This window comes from Erythrolamprus reginae, chromosome 7, assembly GCF_031021105.1.
Source record: "Erythrolamprus reginae isolate rEryReg1 chromosome 7, rEryReg1.hap1, whole genome shotgun sequence".
In the NCBI taxonomy this organism is placed as follows: Eukaryota; Metazoa; Chordata; class Lepidosauria; order Squamata; family Dipsadidae; genus Erythrolamprus; species Erythrolamprus reginae.
The window spans coordinates 55805222-55829813 of NC_091956.1; the positions used below are offsets into that span (position 1 = coordinate 55805222).

The window sequence follows — 24592 nt, forward strand, 5'->3', positions numbered from 1 at the left end:
ATTCAGCAGTACTAATTCATTTCTCCCAGATGTGGACTCGAGCCAATTCTTCTTACAGTGGTTACCCGTAGAATTGCCATTTTACTATGCAAGCTGAATATCTTAGTTGGTTTATTCAATGTGGTGGTCATTCCTATAAAGGTCTATATGGTTTTGAATCTGGATACTTATATGGCCCAAACATTTTGACTGCGTGAGTCAAAAAAGAGGGTGGTGAAAATATTTAGTGACCTCTCACATACTGGACATAAATTGTTTCAATTCCTACCCTCAAAACAATGCTATAAAGCACTGCATACCATGACAACTAGACACCAGAACAGTTTTTTTTCCTGAATGCCATCACTCTGCTAAACAATTCCATCACCACTGTCAAACTATCACTAAGGCTGCATTATTATTACTATGTCTTCTCATCATTCCTATCACCCATCATCTCCCACTTGACTGTATGACTGTAACTTGTTGCTTGTATCCTTATGATTTATATTAATATATTAATATATTAATCAGTTTCCTGATTGCTTATTTGTACCCTATGACTATCATTGTGTTGTATCTTATGATTTTTGATTAATGTATCTTGTCTTTTTATGTTTTCTGAGAGCATATGCACCAAAGAAAAATTTGTTGTTTGTCCAATCACACTTGGCCAATAAAGAATTATATTCTATTCTATTATATTCTATTTTTAAGCAATCCATGCACTCTCCTCTAGAATATTAAGAAAGTTATTTTTTGAACATAATTTCTAAGAAATTTCTATATAATATCTTTTGGGCATAGGATAACTTGTTTGTATCCTTACGATTTATATCAATATTGATTGTTTCCTGATTGCTTATTTGTACCCTGTGACAATCATTAAGTGTTGTACCACATGATTCTTGACAAATGTATATTTTATTTTATGTACGTTGAGAGCATATGCACCAAGACAAATTCCTTGTGTGTCCAATCACACTTGGCCAATAAAGAATTCTATTCTATAAAGAATTCTATTCTATTCTATTCTATTCTAGAATACACATAATATAGAGCCGGGAATCCTCACACGAATACCACTTTTTGCACCAAATCACCCTAGCAGGGAGCAACTCCATCCCCACTTCTCGGCTGAATGGTACGTTCCGAGTCAAAGTCGCTTCCCTCTCGACCTGTTTGGTAAATTCCGAGCAGCGAGTCACATGAAAGAGCGGCTGCCCCCGAGTGGAAGTCACGTGCCGGAGCAGCCTGTTTTTAACCTCCTGAGCAGCGGCAGGAGCAATTGGATTTGATCAGCTGGAAGGACGAGATGCGTGCTTGGGTGTCCGTAGCGGTTCTGGCCGCGGCTTTGTTGGCCGTACGAGCCTCGGATCCGGTGAGTCCCGAGGAGAGCCGCCCCTTTTCCCCTCTCTCTGCTTCTCAAGCCCTGGACGGCTCTTCCTATATAGCGAGAAGGGAGCTTAGTCCTGTTGCGGTGCTGGAGAGGGAAGCGGAGGGCAAGGGGGAAACTCTGGAAAGCGTTGCCGGGTGGATTAGGGCAGTGTTTCCCAACCTTGGCAACTTGAAGATATCTGGACTTCAACTCCCAGAATTCCCCAGCCAGCGAATGCTGGCTGGGGAATTCTGGGAGTTGAAGTCCAGATATGTCCCGGCTCCGGGATTGAAAGTAGGCGAAAGTTTCTACGTTGTAAGAACTAGAATTGTTCTAAGAATGAAAATACCAATACATTTTTAAAAAGAAGAAGTCCAGAGATGCTAGATTTGTTCCAGATTTATTCAGACTTAAGAAAGACCCAGTGAAATCGGGAAGTTGCAGTCATTACTTTCAGGGGGCCTGCTCTGACATAGCCAACTTGCAAAAGCCAACTTTGGCCTGATTGAACAAAAAGTATTTTTGGTGAGCTCATTAACGCCACCAGGAGATCCCAAGGCTTGGAGGGGGAAGGGAGGGGTTTTGTGGTGGGGGGAGGACATTGTTATTCAGTTATGCATAACAAGATAATTAGTTATTGTAATAATCAGTTTAACAGATATGTAAGATAAAATTAAGATGTGTAGTCAATGAGCAATGATTAGGATATAGGTTAATGTAATGTTTTAATACTGGATGGAGAAGAGGTATAAGAATATATACTGCTCAAAAAAAATAAAGGGAACACTGAAATAACACATCCTAGATATGAATGAAGGAAATATTCTCATTGAATACTTTGCTCTGTGCAAAGTTGAATGTGCACAACAGCATGTGAAATTGATTGTCTATCAGTGTTGCTTCCTAAGTGGACAGTTTGATTTCACAGAAGTTTGATTTACTTGGAATTGTATTGTTTAAGTGTTCTCTTTATTATTTTGAGCAGTGTATAAGATATTATAAGTTTGTAGAATCCTTTAGAGGAAGAAAGAGTCACAAGAGCCTCCACTGAATAACTACAAGAAAGTTAAAAAAAAAGAAAAAGAAAAAAACCCTAAATGTTTGATAACAATCATTGGTGTAGTGTTTGAAATATATGTTTTTATTCTATGTTGGAGAAAAATTATATATATGTCAGACCAACTTTGGCCTCATTTTTTAAAAAAAAGTATTTATGGTGAGTTCATTAAAACCAGGAGATCCCAAGGCTTTGTATTAGATTCAAAAGTTGGAGGGGAAAGGGAGTTTTGAAACGAGAAAAAAAAACCATTGGGAAATTATTGCAATGTTTTGACCAGGAAAATAACACTGACCTTCCCTAGTCATAAATTGTGAGGAACTGAAAGCTCAAGCGATGCTTTTTCTAGATAGGAAAGCAGGTTATAGTTCATCCAGTAATGGCTTAATTCATGTGGAAAAAATAAGATCCCATTTTATAAGAGAGTTGGAGAAAACAAACTTATGCCATACATTTAAGACAAACAAGAGCAGCTTGATGATCCTTAAATAGGGTGTGGAAAACATTTGCCTCCAGTAAACCTGGTCATTTCTTGTTTTTCCTGGTGAAGGAGTTGTAAGTCAACAAATCTGAAGAATGTCAGAGATGTTAGGAAAGGCTGTAGTAAGAAGTCTTTAAAGTTTTATTCAAAGGTGGACCTTGTTAGTCAGATTGACTTTTCCTAACTTTCAATTGACTGGCAAAAAAGGATTGGGCTGAAGTTTATAGTAATCACAAGGTTAGGTAGACAGTTTGCAGGTTGCTTGTCAGCCTTCAGAAATATTGAAATGTGAATTTATATAAATGCAAAACACCCTAGTGCAAAATAGTCTTCTTAAACACCAAATTAAACACATTTAGTAGTAAAGTTCTACTCATCAACCTGAACAATTTGCCCATTTATTTCAGTGACTATCCTCATATTCTAACAGTCGATTTCACTTTAAACTTCCCATTTTACTCAGTATAGAAGAGAAATTGAAATACTGTATTACTTCTCTGCTTCATTGCCTGATTACAAGAGAGACTTCCCTTTGCATGTATCTTGTTCATAAATACAGTATTTACTGGGATTATATGCCATCAACCAAATTGGAAGAGATTAGCTCTCATATCTTTTAAAAATGTTTATGGCCTTTTCCAATCCATGCTGGCAAAATTCAGTTGGGATTTTCATCATCTTTTAACTTTTTTCCTCTGACTTTGCTATTGCATCTTAAATTTTTCAGATGATTTAGTGCTTGTTCAGATTCTTAGTTGGATTTAAGCATTTATTTTTAGCCTAATTTGGTTTCTAAAGTTCTCATGGACTATTTTACTTGTAGCCCATAGAAAAACAAAAGTATTTTATTTTTTACATGCATACAAATTATTTCTAATTATGTGAAACTTCTAACATGTTGAGAGAGAACAATTATTAAACTTGCAGCTGTTTTATGATTCATAAAATTTCTGTTTCTTTTATCTTTTTGGTAATATTGCCAGAATGGTTTTGATAGTAACATTTTCGGTTGAAATGCCAACATATTAATGGCCCATCTGGGGATATATAATGATACTCCGTGTGCCCATTTTCAGGGATATGCAACTGCAATTTTTCTTATTTTATTTCCTGTCATCTATCCACAGATCAGGTGAATTGGGACAGTAGTGTAGTGAAGTATTAATAAAGATTAGTTTAATGAAGAGTTTTGTGGTTTGTTTGTACTTAAGAACAGAAGAGAAAAGGATCATATCTCAGTTCAGGAAGCAAACATACAGTAGTACAATACAGCATATACCAGATATTTAATATTTCACAAAATCCAGAGTATATAATTGGAAACAGGGAGTATCTGAGTAACTTCAAATTTAATGAGATTGTACTTTTCTGGATGCATCTTTGATGTTGCTGTATTTCTCACTGTATATTTTAGAAATATGAAATTACCTTGATTAATAATTTATTTCCTTGCATGTTATTATTTGAGATGTCTTTCTCTCATTTTGGCAACAAATACTGTACCTTCCAACATACTTAGAATATTACTTTATCTGCCTATTTCTTGCTTACCTGGCCTTTCTTTATGTTTTATATTCATTAATACTTAATTTCTTGAATAATACTAATAATATAATGCAGAGTTTTGCTTACCTGTAAGGAATAATATATAAAAGATACACGAGCCATATATAAAATGATATACAATTAGAGATGTCACTGCTACAAATGGCTTGTCTTCTAGAAAATAGGCGCCAAACTCCATGCCATAGATATAATCTAATTTCTGGCAGCACATTCAAGGGTGAAATGTTCCCACTTCGCTCCTGCCTGTTGGTCATTGGACAGCCAGTTGCAAAGGACGCCGCCATTTGGGTTCTTTTACCCTCTGCGCATGCACAGCACGCTTTGTGCATGGGCAGGGTAAAAGAACCCACATGTCAGTGTCTTGGTGGGTGGGCAGAACCTCGTGCTTCCTTTGTTACCAGCTCTCTGACTACCAACAGGCACAAGCGAACCGGGAGCATTTCATTCCTAAGCCCATTGTAGTTCGGAAACTTCAGCTCATCCAAAATGCAGCCGTGCGATCAGTCTTGAGCCTTCCAAGAAATGCCCACATCTCACCATCACTCCGCGGACTGCATTGGCTACCAATTTGTTTCTGGTCACAATTCAAAGTGGTGGTTATGACCTATAAAGCCCTACATGGAATAGGACAAGACTATCTCTGAGACCGCCTTCTGCCGCACAAATCCTAGCGACCAGTGAGGTCCCACAGAGTTGGTCTCCTTAGGATCCCATTGACCAAACAATGTCGGCTGGCAGGACCTAGGGGAAGAGCCTTCTCTGGAATCAGCTCCCCCCCGGAGATTCGTACTGCCCCTATCCTAATCGTCTTCCAAAAAAAGTTTAAAAATTTATCTTTGCCGCCCGGCCTGGGATTCTTTAGATCTTCCCCCTTGACCAATGAATGCTTTAGTTTGACTGTTGAATGAATGATATGTATAGCTTTTTAATTAGAATTTTAAGATTGTTTTTTAAGGTATAAATTGGATTGTTATTATTGTTTCCTGTTTTTCTGTACATGCTGTGAGCCGCCTCGAGTCCTCAGAGAGGGGCGGCATACAAATCCAATTAAATCTAAATCTAAATCTAGTCTCAAGTAAAGTACCTCGCCTTTCTGTCCAAGGCCCCTTCTCTTTCCTATTATTTGCTGCAAAACCATGTTTGCAAATGTTAAAGCTGGTATGCCTGCAAACATAGCTCTATCTTGGCCAACATCATGTTCCCTGATAGTGGAAGACATATGGTCCCATCAAATGAGAAGAACCGACTGAATCCCTTGTAAGCTATACCTGCTGGAAATGGCAGGGGAGGAAATCACTGGGACATTTCTTGACTCAAAATAAATGCTACTTTACCATAGATGCACAATGGTTTAAGGAAGAATTTACTTTACCACTATCTCCACTTCTGTTTTTTACACCACCACCACCCTTTTATGTTGTTATTCCTGTAATTTTGAAGCAACACCTGCTTTGTACTCGCTTTAATAAATATGCATGTTACCCTTGCCATATGAGATGCCCTGTTCATACAGAGTTTCTCAACATTATAAGATTCCCATCCTAATATATTCTTGGGTGCAGCACCGGAAACTAAATTTTTGCATGTCTGCTAATGAATATCATTGAAGTGTGTTATGGATGGGAAGATTACTACACTACTATTTAACATTGAGTTGCATAGAAAGTTGTACTTCACTGCTTTTTCAGGTTTATTTAGCCTACAGAGACAAGATGCTCAGGGCTGATTTTCTTTTCCCACAGAAGTTAAAAGAATATTATTTCATGAGTATTTCATTTGATTTTTAAATGTTTACTGGGCTGCCTGAAAAAAATCCAAGCCTGAACTGTTGTCATCATTATGTCTATTTTAACTGTATAATATAGTTGAGTGATACCTCTCAAGCCTATGATTTTGGCTTCTCCATAGATTTAGAGGTGCACATGTTATCAGCAACATAATATTTTTGTGAATATGATCTACATTATGTTGTATTTTTTTTAAAAAACTCTTTTATACTAGTTCATTCTAATTTCCACTCTACATTTCTCAATTTTTGTTAATGAAGTTAATGAATACATTTCTTCAATGAATACATTTAAATGTACATTTGAGGAGGACAAATATTTGGACTAAATGCAGTCAAATAGGGATTTATTTAATAGGTGTCTTTGCACAGCTTCCTTCATGGAATGTTATCATCTTGTCCTGCCATGTCATGTGACATCAAGTTGTACTAACACTTGGCAAGCCAAGAAAAAAATTCTAGAAGCTACTGGTAGGAAAGAAATTAGAATCCCAGACTAAAAGGATAAATATATGCACGCCGGGATTATGTTGCAGAATCCAATCTGAATCTCTCACTGGGACCAAAAAATTATTCTTCCAAGCTTTTGTGCTGTACTGAATGTCCTCAAAGTAGAACCTGTTTCTGTTTAATTGGCAAAAATTTAGATACCTTGCCAAATGATGCATAAATTAACCTTATTCTGTTTAACATAACATCCTAATTAACATGATGCCTTAAATACCTTATTGCTAGAGATTTTATATCATGGAAATGAAAGAAATCCTTTATAAAATGAAGCCTGGAAAGGACTAGATTACTGGATAATCTAGATATCTAGACTAGATATGTTTATAGATATTTCTAAATAATTACAAGATCTGATTATCTTTTTGAATAATTGAAATCCACTCAAAAAAAATCCGCTATGATATTAAGGTGAACTCATTTTCTCACCTATAAACTGAACTTGTATTCTCAAGTCAACTCTTGTTAGGTAAGTCTGCTTCTTAATAAATGGAAAGATTAAAGGCAAATTTTATTTATACTTCATATTTTTTTAACTATGCATCTTCCTCAGAGAGGAACTTTTGGCAATTACTCTGACAAATCTGATACTCTCACTTCTTATTGAGGTTGGGTCATAGAAATTCCAGATTTCACATTATTGACAATTCCATGAATTTATATTTTTAACACAAATATTCAAAAACATAAACACTGATGCACCACTGGATGCAAGCTAATTTATAAGGGTAATCTTTAAAGTGAGTAGCACTGCAGCAATAATTATTCTAAAAAATCATAATATTGACATGAAATAATTCTTAAACATTCCAAGTCATCTGTTGATTTTATATTTTGTAACTTATATTAATTTTAGTTATGCCTAATGTTAGGGAACTCTAATTAATTTTTCAATGAATTCTAGGACATTAATGGTCCTAGTTTTAGAAAAGAACACCAAAACTTATTGTTTTACTGGCTCCAGAAGATTTGTCCTTCTATATTTATTTTTCTAGCTAGCAAATGATTGTGGTAGTTATATTGCATAATGTTTGGATAGCTATAATTGTTTATCCCTGTTTAAACCAATTATTAGTCTCCAAACCAGATAAACTGAGAGTTCTTCTTAATTTATAACCAAAATGGTTTGTTTCTAATCCTTTCTTCAATTACTAAAGGTCAGAAAGGAAAATTTTCAGAACTTCAGATGTCTCCAGCGTCTACATTAAGAGCTGTTACAATGGTGTGTCTGAATTGTCCATCATATCATACAGTAAAAACCTCTGAATTGTCTGAATTGTCCATCATATCATACAGTAAAAACCTCCCAACTTTAAAACTTCCAATACAGTATGCATTGCTTGTATTTAAAGGCTTATGCACCAACTGGAGCAGTTTTGCAAATATGCTGATGCCTACATGACTTCACCGTGACATGACATTCTTGCACTGTGCGTAGGATTGAACCTTCACTTCCTTTTTTCCTATTACAACAGGAGAAAGTGCAAGGACTCTGCAAATGTTTTGTATTTCATTTATATAAAAAAGCAGCTTCTTAAAAAGGCTTTTTTTTTTTTCCAGTTTGCTGAAGATTGCAGAATACATGAATATCCTCCAGAGGGACCAACGTATGTAACTTACTAAAATCTCTTCTGCAGAGTTTGCAGATGTAAAGAGAACCTGGTTTAATTAGATAGGAATTTTGAATTGTTTGTACTGTATCAGAGTTATGACCTATAAAGCCCTTCATGGCATCGGACCAGAATATCTCTGGGACCGCCTTCTGCTGCACGAATCCCAGCGACCGATTAGGTCCCACAGAGTTGGCCTTTTCCGGGTCCCGTCGACTAAACAATGTGGTCTGGCGGGTCCCAGGGGAAGAGCCTTCTCTGTGGCGGGCCCGACTCTCTGGAACCAGCTCCCCCCGGAGATTAGAACTGCCCCCACCCTCCTTGCCTTCCATAAACTCCTTAAAACTCACCTCTGCCGTCAGGCATGGGGGAATTGAGGCATTCCCCCCCCCGGGCCGATACAATTTATGTATGGCATGTTTGTGTGTATGTCTGCTTTAATAATGGGTTTTTTTAATGTTTTTTAAATTTATTAGATTTGTTATGAATTGTTTTATTGTATGCTGTGAGCCGCCCCGAGTCTACGGAGAGGGGCGGCATACAAATCTAATAAAATAAATAAATAAATACTACAAAGAAAATATACATTACACTACAAAGAAAATTAGGAACATTTTGCATTGCATAATAAACATACCTGATAAAAGTAATCTTTGATTTATGACCAACAGCCTCTCGCCCCCAGATCATGTGGTCATGTTTTGGATTCTTGGGAATCGGCACATGTTTGTGGCTGCAGAGTCCTATGATAATGTGTCCACAACTTACAATGTTTTTGGCCAGAAACTGATGTTTATTTTCGGGTTCTGGAAAAAAAAAATGTCCATTGTACACAATGGAATCATTTAATGACTGTGGTGATTCTAAAAGATGTTCTAAAAAAGGATGAAAAATCAGACATGGTCACATGGTGACCCACTTAGCAGCATGATTTACAACTGTATATCTGGAAAACATGGTAGGGTTATAGAATAGTTCTTGTTAATTTTCTTTAGAAATATTACAAAGTTTCTCAAGTAAGACAGAAAACAATATTTGCCTGTTTCAATCAATATTAGGGAAATAACTCCAAGTTTCATATGAGATACACCTGTCTTAAATATAAAACCAGATAGCTAAAATAATTAGGACAATAGTGTAAGAAATAATAGATTGTAAATTAGCAGTTTATATGTAATAGTTTCATTCAAAGATTTATGGAAATTCACTGTTTTTTCAGGTTTAAAGGAACAATTCCTGAATATGTCATAAATCTTGACCTACCACCAAGTGAGAGATGGGCCCAGGTGGTACGTGACAAAAAAAATGAAGTAAGGAACGTAGCAGAAATAATTAAGTATCTTTGTCTTCTCTCAGAGAGTTATGATTTAATTAATTTGAATTACCATTGCTAATATCCCTAATGTTAAAAATGCCCCCCAAAATTAGGAGAAAAGCTGTAAAATATTTTTGCACATTGAAGTCAAGCCATTTAATAAATTGGCAATTAGGATCAATCATCTACAATATCCTTCTCCGTTTGGTCCAGTCAAGAACCTATAAGCTATGGTATGATTCTGGGTATTCACTATATCTGCAGGTCATCCAGTGGGAACAATTATAAGGAAGTCTGTCTTCCTCAGTTATCAGTTATATTAAAGCCCTAAATGGCATCGGACCAGGATATCTACGAGACCGCCTTCTGCCACATGAATCCCAGCGACCGGTTAGGTCCCACAGAGTTGGCCTTCTCCGGGTCCCGTCGACTAAACAATGTCGTCTGGCGGGACCCAGGGGAAGAGCCTTCTCTGTGGTGGCTCCAACCCTCTGAAACCAGCTCCCCCCAGAGATTAGGATTGGACCCACCCTCCTTGCCTTTCGTAAACTCCTTAAAACCGTCAAGCATGGGGGAATTGAAACATCTCTCCCTTGCCCATGTAGTTTTTGTGTATCAAAAACTTGTTTTTTATATATTGGGGTTTCTTTTTTTTTGGATTTTTTAACCTAAAACTGTCATTTAGATTGCTAAATATTAGATTTGTTACTATGTACTGTTTTTTACCATTATTGTGAGCCGCCCTGAGTCTGTGGAGAGGGGCGGCATATAAATCTAATCTAATCTAATCTATCCAGAGTCTTTGGAGAGGAGTGGTATACAAATCTAATAAATTATTATTATTATTATTATTATTATTATTATTATTATTATTATTATTATTATACAGTAGAACCTCTGGTCATGAACGCTTCTGACCATGACCAAATCGGGTTCTGACCGGGGGGGGGGGGGGGATTGTTAAACATTTTTTTCCACAGCCCATTTCTTCTTCCACACCATCTTTTTTGTAAGCGCCAAATTTCCAAAATTAGGTTCAGGTCACAAACAAATTGGGTTGCAACCAAAGTTATGGAATGAATTACTGCGTGTAATTCAAATCCAAATGAATTTCCTGAGTAGTTGGTTTTGCAGAATGAGAATCTGCAAGTGGGAATAGGTTTCTAAAATTGGCCTCATCAAGATATGGCAAAAGAGGTATTATGAGTAAGAATGACCAGATAGCAGCAATATGGGGCCTTCCTATATCAGCCTTGCACCCTCACTGTCACTTTCTTGGTTGAAATGAGGCAGAGGAGTGAATAGATTCGCACTTCAAAGCTTTTTAACTTACACAAAATGGGTTTCAAAGTGCCTATACAGTAGTACCTCTAGATACGAGCTGCTCCACATGCGAGTATTTCAAGATACGAGCCATGAGGGGAGAGAAATTTCTGTTCCAGACCCGAGCTCAAATTCGGGATACGAGCCGAGCGTCCACTAGGTGGCGCAAGAATCCTTGCTTTTGGTTATCTCGAAGGGGAAAAACAAAGTCTAAAGCCATTTGTTCCAGATACGAGTTGCTCGACATACAAGCTCCCTTCTGGAACGAATTATGCTCGTATCTAGGGGTACTACTGTATAAGAATAGATCATGAGTTTTGTAAATTGTTATATTGTTATTCCACTTATTTATAAAGTTTCATAAATATTTCCATTTAATTGGATCTTGCATTCCTTTCCACTAACATAGGTTAATCTCTTGTCTTTTCTTACATTCTTGTAGTTAAAGGTTGTAATGAAGATTATTAAAGATATTGCATTGACATTCATCCATAGTGAAAAATTTATAGCATCTATGGAGTCAAAAATAGTGAGTATATTTCCTGTGTTCAATCTGGGAAAGAAATTAAACCAAGTTTAACATTCCAGCTAATATATGAATGAAAGACAGTACCAGTATATGGAGACTTATTAATAATTATATATGTGACCTATTGTTTAAGAATATAGTCTCAACCAGTAAGTATAGTGCCTCTCCCTCCCAAAATAAGACTATTTTTCCAAGTAATGTAATGATTTTTCATTAGCACATTAGATTTTCCATGTTGTATCAGAATACAAGTCTCATTAGCACCCCAGATTTTCTAGCTCTTGCTTGGAACATAAAGGAATAATTCAGTCTGATTATCTATTGAAGCATTAGACCAACTAACAATAGTGGTACCAAGTTTCATTGGCCCAAACCTAGAGTAGTCAGACAGAGTAATCTGGGCATGTTCTATGCAACAAAGTGGATCTTTTTCTAACTGAAGCACAAACTGAAACTTACTTATGGACAATTCCATTGAGAACTGTACATTATGATGCACTCCAAAAAAGAGGGGGTTTTGCCGAGGGAACAGAAAGATAAATGTAGGGAAAAAAACTGAAAATATTTTTTTTTCATATTCCATAAACATATACCTGACAATGTTAATGTCATTCAGTGTTCCACTATTTTAATATGGGTTCTCTTATTGGATTCTCCTGCTTCTATTAGTTTCAGTGCAACTTACTCTGGAATTAGAAGGAATTTCTAATTGTTTCATTTTAAACATGAGATTTATTTGATGATCTCATGCATTATCACTACTATATTCCCAGCATGTGCAGTGTTATGGGAGTTAACATAATAACAGGGGTGATTAAAATAATAATAGCACTTAGATTTATATACTACTTCACAGTGCTTTACGGCACTCTCTTAAGTGGTTTACAGAAAATGAGCATATGGCCCCCAACCATATAGGCAGTGATGGGCTCCTACGGGAATGGTCAGGAACACAGTTCCGGTAGCAAAATTTGGAGCTCCACCCCAGAGCACCCAGTTTGCACTGAAAGATGTTGAAACAAAATGCATAAGAGTTGGCCTTCTCCGGGTCCCGTCGACTAAACAATGTTGTTTGGCGGGACCCAGGGGAAGAGCCTTCTCTGTGGTGGCCCCGACCCTCTGGAACCAACTCCCCCTAGAGATCAGAGTTGCCCCCACCCTCCTCACCTTTCGTAAGCTCCTTAAAACCCACCTCTGTCATTAGGCATGGGGGAATTGAGATATTCCCTTCCCCCTAGGCCTATAAAATTTATGCATGGTATGTCTGTGTGTATGTTTGTTTTCTTAAATAAGGGTCTTTTAAATTAATTTAAATATTAGATTTGTTACATATTGTTTCATTATTGTTGTTAGCCGCCCCGAGTCTACGGAGAGGGGCGGCAAACAAATCTAATAAATAAATAAATAAATAAGCCACGGCCAGAGTGTGGTAGTAAAAATTTTGATAGCCCATCACTGCATATAGGTCCTCATTTTACCAATCTTGGAAGGATGGAAGGCTGAGTCAACCTTGAGCCCATCAAGTTTGAAGGAATCGAAACCCTGGTAATGTGAGTAGTTAGCCTGCAATATTGCATTCTAACCACTGCCACGATAATGAAGGAGAACAGAAAAGGGAAACATAAACTTGACGAGCCCAGTATGAATTTTAAACTGCATGCTTGAAGCCATCATAAATCATTCCCTTCTATTTTCCTCCTGTGACAGAAGTGAAGGCTCTTACTAAAGCAGCGCAACATGTTACTTTATAAAACAGTATTTTAAAGCAATACTTTATTGTTGGTTTGAGATGGCCTTCAACTGAATTGCTGGATTCAAAGAAAAAGACAGAACTATGTAGAATTTAGAACTTTCAGCAGTTTGGGGTTTCCTTCTCATATTTCTTTGGTTGACTTGTCTTTGAAAGTCCATAGCCAAATGACTGTCTTCATTGTCTTTGATAGGAGTTTTATTTTTCCTATTCTTGATCATTCTTATGTGAACATTTTTTCAGAGTTTCAGAGATTACAGAAAGTGAAATACAATAAAAGAAGAATTTGTATTGGAGGTTTTTTTTAATTTTTCAGCAATTTCAGCTATTCTGAAATACTGTACAACGTTGATCTAAACTAGATCTAAACTAGAATTAGTTTTCCTTTCTGTATTAAGCAGACTTCTATACTGAGCTGAGCAATTGTAGCTCCTTTTTGTGTTAAATGTTGTATGTCTTGTCTTATATTTTAAAAATGAATAAAAAATATTTATTAAAAAAATGAAATACAACAGTGTTAGTCTTTTTCTTCCATAGAAGAAAGAGAAAAACAGAGAGAAGGGGAGGGAGGGAGAGAATGAATAATTGCAGTACTTCAACCCAATGAATGAAATTAAATTATATGATGGGTTCCTCAGACTTTCTTATACAGTATTGGAATAGGTTATCTTTCCATGAGTAGCAATTGTGCTTAACTTTCAAAATGATCCAAGGGCTGCAGTAGGCAGGCAGAAGTACATTAGATTGGAGAAGATTACAGATATGGCAAGGGATAGTATTTTTCGTAATGTTTTGTGAGTGGATTGAGAAGGAAATCATTGGTTTCTGTTCAAAGCAATGATTAGAGTACAATGTTTATATTTCTTGCCTGACATGTAATTTTACCAGTAGAATAGCAGCTGCAAAAAAAGATGTTTGGGAGCCCTATAATGTCTCCTGCATGTTACCCTGAGTGAAATAATCAGTGCTTACAAAATAAAGTTTAATTTTTTTTTGCACATGTTGTTATAACTTGCCAAATCTAATGATCTAATTCATGGTTTCCTTTAGGGTTGGCTATGCTCTACCCTTCCCTATCCTTTCAATGAAGAAATAAAAGGCATTGCTACTGCTATTGATGCTCCTTTAGGTAATTTCCATATTCCTGTAATATTTGACTTTCAAATATATAGGTTCCTTTGTTGCCTTATTTTAGCTACTGCAATCTGCATGTACTAGAAAATAGGCATAAAACCAGATAATTAATTGAAATTAAGAAATGCTAAATCCGTTAATTACTTCCATTAAATATCAGACAACATTATATATTATATATTCTCTAAATTTTATGCAAGAAGCATAATGTTTAAAGCAAGATTTTACTTCATGTATTGGTATATCTGATTTCCTTTGCTCTATAAGCTTTTTCCTTGCATTTCAGAAATTGCAAAATTGAGTACTATATAATTCAGAAAGGCATGCTAGCTCTAGAAAGGCATGCTAGACAATTTATGAACAAATAGAAATTAGACTTAACATCAGATACGAAAGCTTATTTTTATAGGCAGCTAAATACAGTGTGAGATAGCACACTTATGTGCTATGATTATGTAGCTTCTCATAATTCTCAAAATAAGAAAAAAGAGTAATACTGTACAGATTTCTCATATGCCTTTTCAACATTTTTGATAGTATATGTTATTTTTTGTTATTATTTTGCTACCTGAGTCACCTGGGATTAGTGTTGCCAGATTATATTTTTTGCTTTGGTTTGTATACATTGTCTATATATTTTATTGACAATTCAATAATCTCTTCTTCTGCTCTCTCACTATATAGGTGATGTTGTTATGTTCAACATCTTCTACGAGATCTTCACAGTATGCACATCCATAATAGCTGAAGACAAAACAGGTAGGCAATGCATAGTTATTGTGATTTATTTGAGAATGCAATCCCAAAACATATGGAGAACCACTTGAAACACCATCAGCATTGACAAAATCACAGCCAATCATGGACCAGTCACTTTTTTTAATGCCATTGTAACTTCAAACATTTACGAAATGGATAGTTGTAATTTGAGGATTACCTGTACTAAATATCAGTACTGAGACTGTGCCCGGGCCTAGGGTGTGAAGGGTCTCACCTACTGGTTGTGTTAACAGACATCAATAGTGGTATCTCCTTCAGCATCTATTTTAATTTTTGTATTCCTGAGGAGAATTTGTTTTTAACTTATTTTATAATATTGATTGCTGCCCCCAGAATTATTTGTTAAAATTGTTGGCCATCAAAACTGAATTAAATAAATAATGATTAAAAATATTTTCTCTTCAAATTTGTTTTGCTTTGTTTTCCTTTTCAATCAGGAAAGCTATACCATGCTAGAAATCTTGATTTTGGACTGTTTCTTGGGTATGTAATAGCTGCAAGTTTATTATACTTCTTTCTGAATGTTAGTATTATTTGTGTCTTCAGCATAGCGATGTTTTCCATTTTTCTTTAAGGCCATGTCTTATTGAAATGACTTGACAATGCTTGTTGAATCTTCCATTTACATATGAAATGAAATTGAGGGTTAGTTTATATTTTAGGCCCTACGTATCACCTAGAAATTGATATATAATATCAAAAATATCAGTGCAAATATTTACAATTTGAAGAGTATAGAAAAGGAAGTGTAATCAATCTATACTGCTACCTAATGCTAGGTCTAAAATTGGAAATCCACCAGTTTTTACAGTATTTCCTGCCCACATATGTACACTTTATTTTTTAATCTGTAATACATTTTTATCCTGTTTTGTTTTGATCTTAATGCAGTGGTACCTTTACTAAAGACCTTAATTCGTTCCATGACCAGGTTCTTAAGTAGAAAAGTTTGTAAGTAGAAGCAATTTTTCCCATAGGAATCTATGTAAAAGCAAATAATGTGTGCAAACCCCTTAGGAAAGAAATAAAAGCTTGGAATTTGGGGGAGGAAGAAGAGAAGGACAGTCGCTCCCAGAGCGAAGGGAGCGTTTCTTTTCTCTGGGTGCTGGCAGAGGTTTATTCCCTCTCCAAGCACCCAGAAAAAGGAAAATGCTTCATTCGCTCTGGACTGCCAAAGCCTCCTTAGGCGCCACCAAAAGGCTCCTCTGGCAGCCCAAAAAAGCCCAAGATGTCCGGGATTAAAGGGGGAATGGCAGAAAACTGGCCGGGCCTTCGTGCCGCTTTCAAATTTCCTGGGAAATTTTTCCGGGCTCGGGTTCTTAAGTAGAAAATGGTTCTTAAGAAGAGACAAAAAATCTTGAACATCTGGTTCTTATCTAGAAAAGTTCTTAAGTAGAGGCGTTCTTAAGTAGAGATACCACTGCAATTGACAAGGTACTAGGGCAGTGATGGTGGACCTATGGCACGGGTGCCACAGGTGGCACGCGGAGCCATATCTGCTGACACGCGAGCCATTGCCCTAGCTCAGCTCCAACATGCATGTAAGTGCTAACCAGCTGATTTTCGGCTCACACAGAGGCTCTGGGAGGGCATTTTTGGCTTCCAGAGAGCCTCCAGGAGGATGGAGGAGGGCATTTTTACCTTCCCTCCGCTCCAGGGAAGCCTTTGGAGCCTGGGGAGGGAGAAACAAGAGCCTACTGGACCCACCAGAAATTAGGAAACAGGCTGCTTCCAGCCTCCAAAAGACCTACGGGGGTGGGGGAACTGTTTTTGCCCTTCCCAGGCATTGAATTATGAGTGTGGGCACTTGCACGTGCATGATAGTGCATACACACACTCTTTTGGCACCCGAGGAAAAAAAGGTTCACCATCACTGTACTAGGGAGTCCTGATGCTAACTCTGTTAATAGTACAGAAAGGTCATAACTCTGTTAAGAGTTAGCCAAAGGTTTATGTTCTACACAGCATAGAGTTTTAAGATTTATTGCTTGGAGTAAAATTCAGTGGGTGTTAATGAGAAATAACACTGAATGAGATGAGGAAGCTGACAATATATGCAAACTTTTCCATTATCTATTAAGACAGATGTTACACCTGACTAGTGGAGAAAAGAAAGTGACACACACGCTGTTCTATATAGTGATTTTTTGACAAACTGGACAAGTTGCTGAATATATTATATTGATATAAACCCATTCAAAATATGCTGGGTTAGATGGTTAGGTCAAAGTTGATGCTTAGAGTGACATATTAAGACTAAGGAGATGTAGGTTCAAATCCTAATTCTGGCATTAAGATAATTGATTATGTAGACCAAACACAATCTCCCAATTAAACTTTGGATAGGAGAAAAATGTAGAGACCTTTGATCTTGTACCAGTAAATGAATCAAGGAACTTTAGAAGAAAGATTATTCTCTGATATTTCCAAATTAAGCTGTATAGATCAGCTTGTTGTGAAGATTCCCAAGGGTTGATATTATATCCCTGGTTCTTATAAAGAAACACAGAGTAAAGCCAGCGAATATTGACTGGTCTATATCTTAAGATTTAGCCTTTGACCAGAGAGAAGAATACTCCAATTTTTATAGCTTTCATCAAAAAGTGAAACTCAAATGTTCTATAGTTCTTTTTAAGTGAATAACACATTGATTACTAAATAATTAGATTTTTCTGTTGAATGAAACTACCATAAAGGACTCCATTTACTTTTGAATATATATTTATTTCTTATATTTAATTTTCTTTCTCCCATGTAGGTGGGATGTACAAAATAGTTCTTGGTATACAACGCAGAAGCTGAAGCCATTAATGGTATCATTGGATTTTCAGAAAAACAATAAAACAGTATTTAAATCTGCAAATTTTGCTGGCTATGTGGGAATGGTATCTGGAGTTAAACAAGTAAGTGCCCATTTATCGATCTATCGATCTATATAGCATAAATGGCATTCTGATCTTAATAGTACAGAAATGTCATAATTTATTTCTCACAACCTGAACATATTTAAACTCGAGTGGGCAGTTGTCCAGTTTTTTTGTGACTAACCGCCAAATCCTGCCATAGAACGTGCAGAACATAATCTGAAAAAAGGGTCTGCTCTTATTTTGCCCATTTAATCATTTTACTTTTCTGAAAATATAACAGAGCAAATCAGACCAAATATTACATGACTGGAGAGATAAGGAGATTAATTTTGGACTAAAACTTTCTTGGGTTGCCTTTTTTGTTACACTCACAAAGTGTTTTTATTTGACAGCTAGATAGACTAGGAAATGAAATTTGTATCCTGCAAGTTTCTACAATCCTGGCTGCACTGGAAATGCTTCGTGCACAAGTCTGAGGAGAAAACAAAATACTTAACGTAATGTTCTACAAATATGTTTGTTTAGGCTTGATGTTCTACAGTTTGGGCAGTGAGATGGAAAAATGGTTCAATTGTTGAATACTCTTTGAAGGCTTCCTTCAAATGCATTTTTATTATTGAATCAGAAACACCCTTCCCTGTTCTGAGGGATTATCTACATGAGTAATTTTGAAAGAAGCATGAAAATTTCAATTTATCTCTTTGCTCTGTTAATCTTTACTTGTTCGGATGGTGAAACAAAACTCAGGATAGTTGACAGTGAGTTAATGGCCCAATCATTTTGCAACCCCTTTCCAGGAACTATGAGGCTCAGGCACATGACTGTCCTCAGTCATGAAAATTTCTAACTGGGTCCAAACAGTTTTTTGCTTCAAGTTTATTTATGGTTTGGGATTGGCACATTCTTTGAACTGTGAACTTGTAAACAATGGCTTTGGGTTTTGTGCAGATGAGCCAGTTTTAGCTTACTGATGATCCAACATTAAACAAGACATGATTGAATTAACACATGTTAATCATGTAAATCCAGTGACGCTCTTGCATACAAACATATAATAAATATATTTAGGCATCATTATATTATTTAAGCATCCCTCATTGGTGAGTTCATGCAGCTGCTATACTAGTTTACATTTCACGAAGGCGGGTATCATTATAAACAAGCATCTACAGTATGATTTAATCCATTGTGAGAAAAGCTATGTAGACAAGAATGGGTAACTGTGATTTGTTTAATTGTGCCTTATTGCATAATTTATAATTGGCTGGGTTTGCATATCATTGCAAGTCAGAACTCTTTTGCTTATGATGGATTCAATGTTTTATACCATATCAAAGAATCACACAATCATTTAAAGCCCAGTCTTGGTAATTTTAAGATTTGTGGACTTTAATTCCTAGAATTGGCTGGCTGGGGAATTCTGGGAGGTGAAGTCCTCAAGTCTTAAAGTTATTGAAGTTGGACATCCCCAATTTAAAGTGATTTATTAAAGGAATCATAGTGAAGCCCAAAGCTCTGTAATGGGAAGTCTGATAGTCATATTGGACTCCTTTATGGGAGAATCTTCATTAGATATGATCATATTAGAAATGCATTTACTTTATTCAAATAACAGTTGCATTAATTGGCTTTTGTTTTAGGGGATCATTACATTAACCATGAATGAGAGATTCAGTCTTGATGGAGGTTACATTGGTGAGTATCCCTAATAAACTAAAGAGATACAAAAAAAATTCTTGTCTAAAGAGAAATATCAAGAGAGAATAGTTTTATTAAGCTAAATCCTAAATCGCTCAGATTATCAATTATATCTGATGTCAGGATTGAAGAGAAATAGTGTTAAGATTCAGAAGATGAGGTGCAATTGAAGAGAATTAACTCTCTGAATCTTTTACAGGAGTTTTTGAGTGGCTTATTGGCAAGAGGGATGGTTGGTGGATGAGTTTTCTCACCAGAGCTGTGTTGGAAAACAGCACAAGGTAACATGTCAGATGCTTAAATAGTTAAAGATAATTAATTGTTTTGTAACTTATGTAAAATAGACAGAAAATGTTGCTTTTCCTGCCTGCACTCTTTCCCACTTCTTTTATCTTTTTAACTTTCATTCTGTATAATTTCATGATTATTTTTTATTTATGAAAAAATCTTGCATAAAAATTATTCAAAAAGCTGCTTAAGCAGTTAAGCAGCAGATGTGACTATACATTAGTGTTGCAACATACTTTTTTTTACATTTCTGTAAGTTCTTGTTAATCATGCGGGTTTTTACAATCAACTTTTATCGAAAAATTAGGACACAAGAGAAGTTGTGAATCATTTCACTTATGTAGATAATGATTATTAACAATTTTTTGTCAACTCCCAGCAACCATATAAATAGATTTTCTATCCCTAATTTAATCTTTCAGGTTGCATTCATCAGCACAGTAATGAAATCCATTAAGCTTGCTGCTAATGTTCCTAGAATTCTCTTTCTTCCCATCTTTTCAAAAACTAGCATTGTCTCCAAAGAGCTGAGCCTTTGCATAATGTGTTGAAAGTAGGATAATTTGAGTCACTTTGATAACTTTATTCTAAGACTGGTTAGTCTTATTCTATTCTAAGAACTGCTCTTTTTCTATGAAGGACTATAATTGGATGACCCTAAGTATTATTTTGTTCGCATGTGAATGTAGCTATCTTATGCATTGATTTATTTTTAGGACAATAGCGAATACAGCAGACACATCATGGTGGGTTTGAGTCATATTTTCTGACATACACAATCACATGTTGATCCTGTAATCAAACGCTGCTTCTCTTTTATTCTGACTGATCTTCATTGCTGCCTCTGAATAGCAATATAATTGTTTATCACAGAGGAAGGGAAGAATAGGAGAAATCATCTTTCCCATTATTTAATTGGCAGCCCAATGAACCACATTAGGGGCACATGAGGTCATAGGAGCTCTAGTAGTAGATGGACTAGAGCAGTGCTGGCGAACCTATGGCACGGGTGCCACAGGTGGCACATGGAACCATATCTGTTGGCACGTAAGCTGTTGCCCTAGCTCAGCTCCAACATGCATGTGTGTGCTGGCCAGCTGATTTTTGGCTCACATGGAGGCTCTGGAAGGGGGTTTTTGCTTCCAGAGACCTCTAGAGCAGTGTTTCCCAACCTTGGCAACTTGAAGGTATTTGGACTTCAACTCCCAGAATTCCCCAGCCAGCAAATGCTGGCTGGGGAATTCTGGGAGTTGAAGTCCAGATACCTTCAAGTTGCCAAGGTTGGGAAACCCTGTTCTAGAGGGATGGGGGAGAGGGCATTTTTACCCTCTCCTGGCTCCAAGGGAGCCTGGGGAGGGAGAAATACAAGCCTACTGGGCCCATCAAAAAACAGGAAAACAGGCCATTTCCAACCTCCAGAGGGCCTCCAGCTAGTGAGAGAAGCTATTTTCTCCCTCCCCAGGCACTGAATTATGGGTACCCAGAGGAAAAAAAGATTCGCCATCAATGGACTAGAGCCATGTTGGTGAACCTATGGCATGCATGCCACAGGTGGCATGCGGAGCCATATCAGAGGGCACGCAAGGCATTGCCTTACGTCAGCTGCAGCGCATGCTGACAAGCTAATTTTTGGCCTTTTTGGCCGCTTTTGTGGTTCCCAGGCATCAGGGAAGCTTCCTTCTGGTTTGCCCATTTGACTTTTTTTTACCATCCCCATGCTTCAGCAGTCTATTATGAGGCCTGTGCACATGCATGGGGGGCAGCGGGAGGAATGCACATGTGCGTTGGCAGTGTGGGGGTTGTGTGCATGCGCAAGGGATGATATGTACCTCATCACCTCGAGGTTCGACTACTGTAACGCTCTCTACATGGGGCTACCTTTGAAGCGTGTTTGGAAACTTCAGATCGTGCAGAATGCAGCTGCGAGAGCAATCATGGGCTTCCCTAGGTATGCCCATGTTACACCAACACTCTGCAGTCTGCATTGGTTGCCAATCAGTTTCCGGTCACAATTCAAAGTATTGGTTATGACCTATAAAGCCCTTCATGGCATCGGACCAGAATATCTCCGGGACCGCCTTCTGCCGCACGAATCCCAGCGATCGGTTAGGTCCCGCAGAGTTGGCCTTCTCCGGGTCCCGTCGACTAAACAATGTCGTCTGGCGGGACCCAGGTGAAGAGCCTTCTCTGTGGTGGCCCCGACCCTCTGGAACCAGCTCCCTCCGGAGATTAGGATTGCTCCCACCCTCCTTGCCTTTCATAAACGTCTTAAAACTCACCTCTGCCGTCAGGCATGGGGGGAACTGAGATATCTTCCCCAGGCCTATATAGTTTATGTATGGTATGTTGTGTGTATGTTTTTTAAATTATGGGTTTTTAGTTTTTTAAATATTAGATTTAATAGAAACATTGTTTTTTATTACTGCTGTGAGCCGCCATGAGTCTACGGAGAGGGGCGGCATACAAATTTAATTAATAATGATGATAATGATGATGATGATGATGATGATGTTGTTGTAGGCAAGCACATGTACACACACCCTTTTGGCACACGAGCCAAAAAGGGTTCGCCATCACTGGACTAGAGGAAGCATTACAAAGAGAATCTACTATTTTTATCCCCTGTGGCTTTCCTAACATCAATTGCCCTGGTTCTTATCCTTCTTAAATTAACCATGCTGTAACTCAGTGTTTCCCAACCTTTTCAACTTGAAGATATTTGGACTTCAATTCCCAGAATTCCCCAGCCAGCATTCGCTGGCTGGGGAATTCTGGGAGTTGAAGTCCAAATATCTTCAAGTTGCCAAGGTTGGGAAACACTGCTGTAACTGTATCCTCCAGATTCATAAAACAAGGGGTGGGCTGCTGCCCGGATGGGGGGAACGCAGTGGGGGTAGCGAAAATGGACTTCTACCCCAGAGTACCCAATTTGCACTGAAAGTTGAAAGAAAATGCAGAGCATCCTGCATAAGACACACCCACAGTGTGATAGTAGCCCCTCACTGCATAAAGCTGCCGTTTTTACAACTGACACTGAGAATGGCTAATATTTCTGGGAAATACCAAGTTTAATAAAGCTATTTGAAAAAAAATTCAGTATCTCTTTGCTTCTTGCCTGTTTACTTAGGAATAATAAAATGCAACTTGTCTTTCCCAGATCTTTGTCTTTTGCAGTAGGACAATATCTCTCCATCCGTTCATTTATTTATTCTTATATACTACTCTGTATGGTACAATCCCTAACTCAGGGGTCCCCAAACTTTTTATACAGGGGGCCAGTTCACTGTCCCTCGGACTGTTGGAAGGCCGGACTATAAAAAAAAACTATGAACAAATCCCTATGCACACTGCACATACCTTGTTTTAACGTAAAAAACAAAATGGGAATGTACTATTTAGAGGGGGGGAAGAAGTCTGAAATTTATATATGTTTATGCTTTGTTTTTAATTTTCTTTTGTTAACATCTGATTGGCTATACAAGGTTCTCTTGGTTTATAGAAAAATGTATAAAAAGGTTTATAGAAAAATATATAAAAAAAGAAGGAAGCACTTTGGCATAATGGTTAATAAGTTAGAAATATAATTGGTGTTGTACTTTTTGAATGTATGTTGAGAGAAAAATTTTAAACCCCCCCCCCCAAAAAAAGTCCTTCCTTCCTCCGCCCCTCCATTAATTTCATTCTTCCTTCCTTCCTTGTTCCCTCCACTTCTTCTTCTTCCTTCCTTCTTCCTTTCCTTCCTTTTTCCTCAATTTTTCCTTCTTTCCCTCCCTCCCTCCTTTCCACTTCTCTCTTCCCTCTCCCTTTTTTGCTTCTTTCTCATTTGTTTTGTTTCCCTCTCCCTCGTTCTTTCCCTCCATCATTTTCTCATTTTTCTCTTTTTCTCTCTCACATTCCCTCCCCCTCTCACTTCTGTTTTCTCTCCCTCTCTCTCTTGCTTTCTCTCTCTCTCCTTTTCTTCTCTCTTCTTTCCTCTCTTCTTTTCTTTCTGCCCTGCAACACGCAGCGGGGCAGTCGGCTGCAAGCAAGAGGTCCAAGATGGTGGCACCGACATCGGGTCGCAGTACATTGCTGGCACTGTGCTGGGCATGGGGCTGGCACTGGCCCACTGGCTGGGCCGGGACGGAGGTGCCAGCCCCATGCCCAGCGCATGTCCTGCAACACAGCCAGCCGCCGCCGCCGGTGCCTTGCAGCCAACCGCCCCACTGCCTCCCCACGGCTACTGCTCAGAGCCGACCCACGTTTGGCTGCGCCACCTTCGCGGCTTGCCCTTGCTGCCCCGCGCCCGCCAGAGCTGCCCGGTGCGGCTGAAGCGCGGGGCGGAGTAGGCGGCGGCTGCTTCAGGCCCGCCCCCGAGCTGAGCTTTCTTTGGCTTCCTTTGAGGCAAAACTGCAAAGCTCACCTGCCGCCTTGAAGGAAGCCAAAGGAAGCTCAGCTCAACGGGAACCGGTTGTTGGTCCCTTGAAGCTGCCGCTGCCCACTGCAGAGATCCCTTCGCCAGAACGGAGGCGGCAGCGGCGGGTTCAAGGGACCAACAGCCGGTC

At 37.9% G+C, this 24592-nt stretch overlaps 1 protein-coding gene across 1 annotated transcript in view; it reads left to right on the top strand.

Annotated features, from left to right (window-relative positions):
* The first annotated feature begins 1171 nt into the window (after positions 1–1171).
* Positions 1172–24592, top strand: part of ASAH1 (N-acylsphingosine amidohydrolase 1) — a 30919-nt gene continuing 7498 nt past the window's right edge. The window contains exons 1-10 of the mRNA XM_070757592.1: positions 1172–1360; positions 8315–8361; positions 9584–9674; positions 11445–11531; positions 14332–14410; positions 15100–15174; positions 15633–15678; positions 17954–18098; positions 19703–19757; positions 19960–20041. Coding sequence (XP_070613693.1) covers positions 1295–1360; positions 8315–8361; positions 9584–9674; positions 11445–11531; positions 14332–14410; positions 15100–15174; positions 15633–15678; positions 17954–18098; positions 19703–19757; positions 19960–20041 — 773 coding nt within the window. The 5' untranslated portion in view covers positions 1172–1294. The remainder of the gene's footprint in view (positions 1361–8314; positions 8362–9583; positions 9675–11444; positions 11532–14331; positions 14411–15099; positions 15175–15632; positions 15679–17953; positions 18099–19702; positions 19758–19959; positions 20042–24592) is intronic.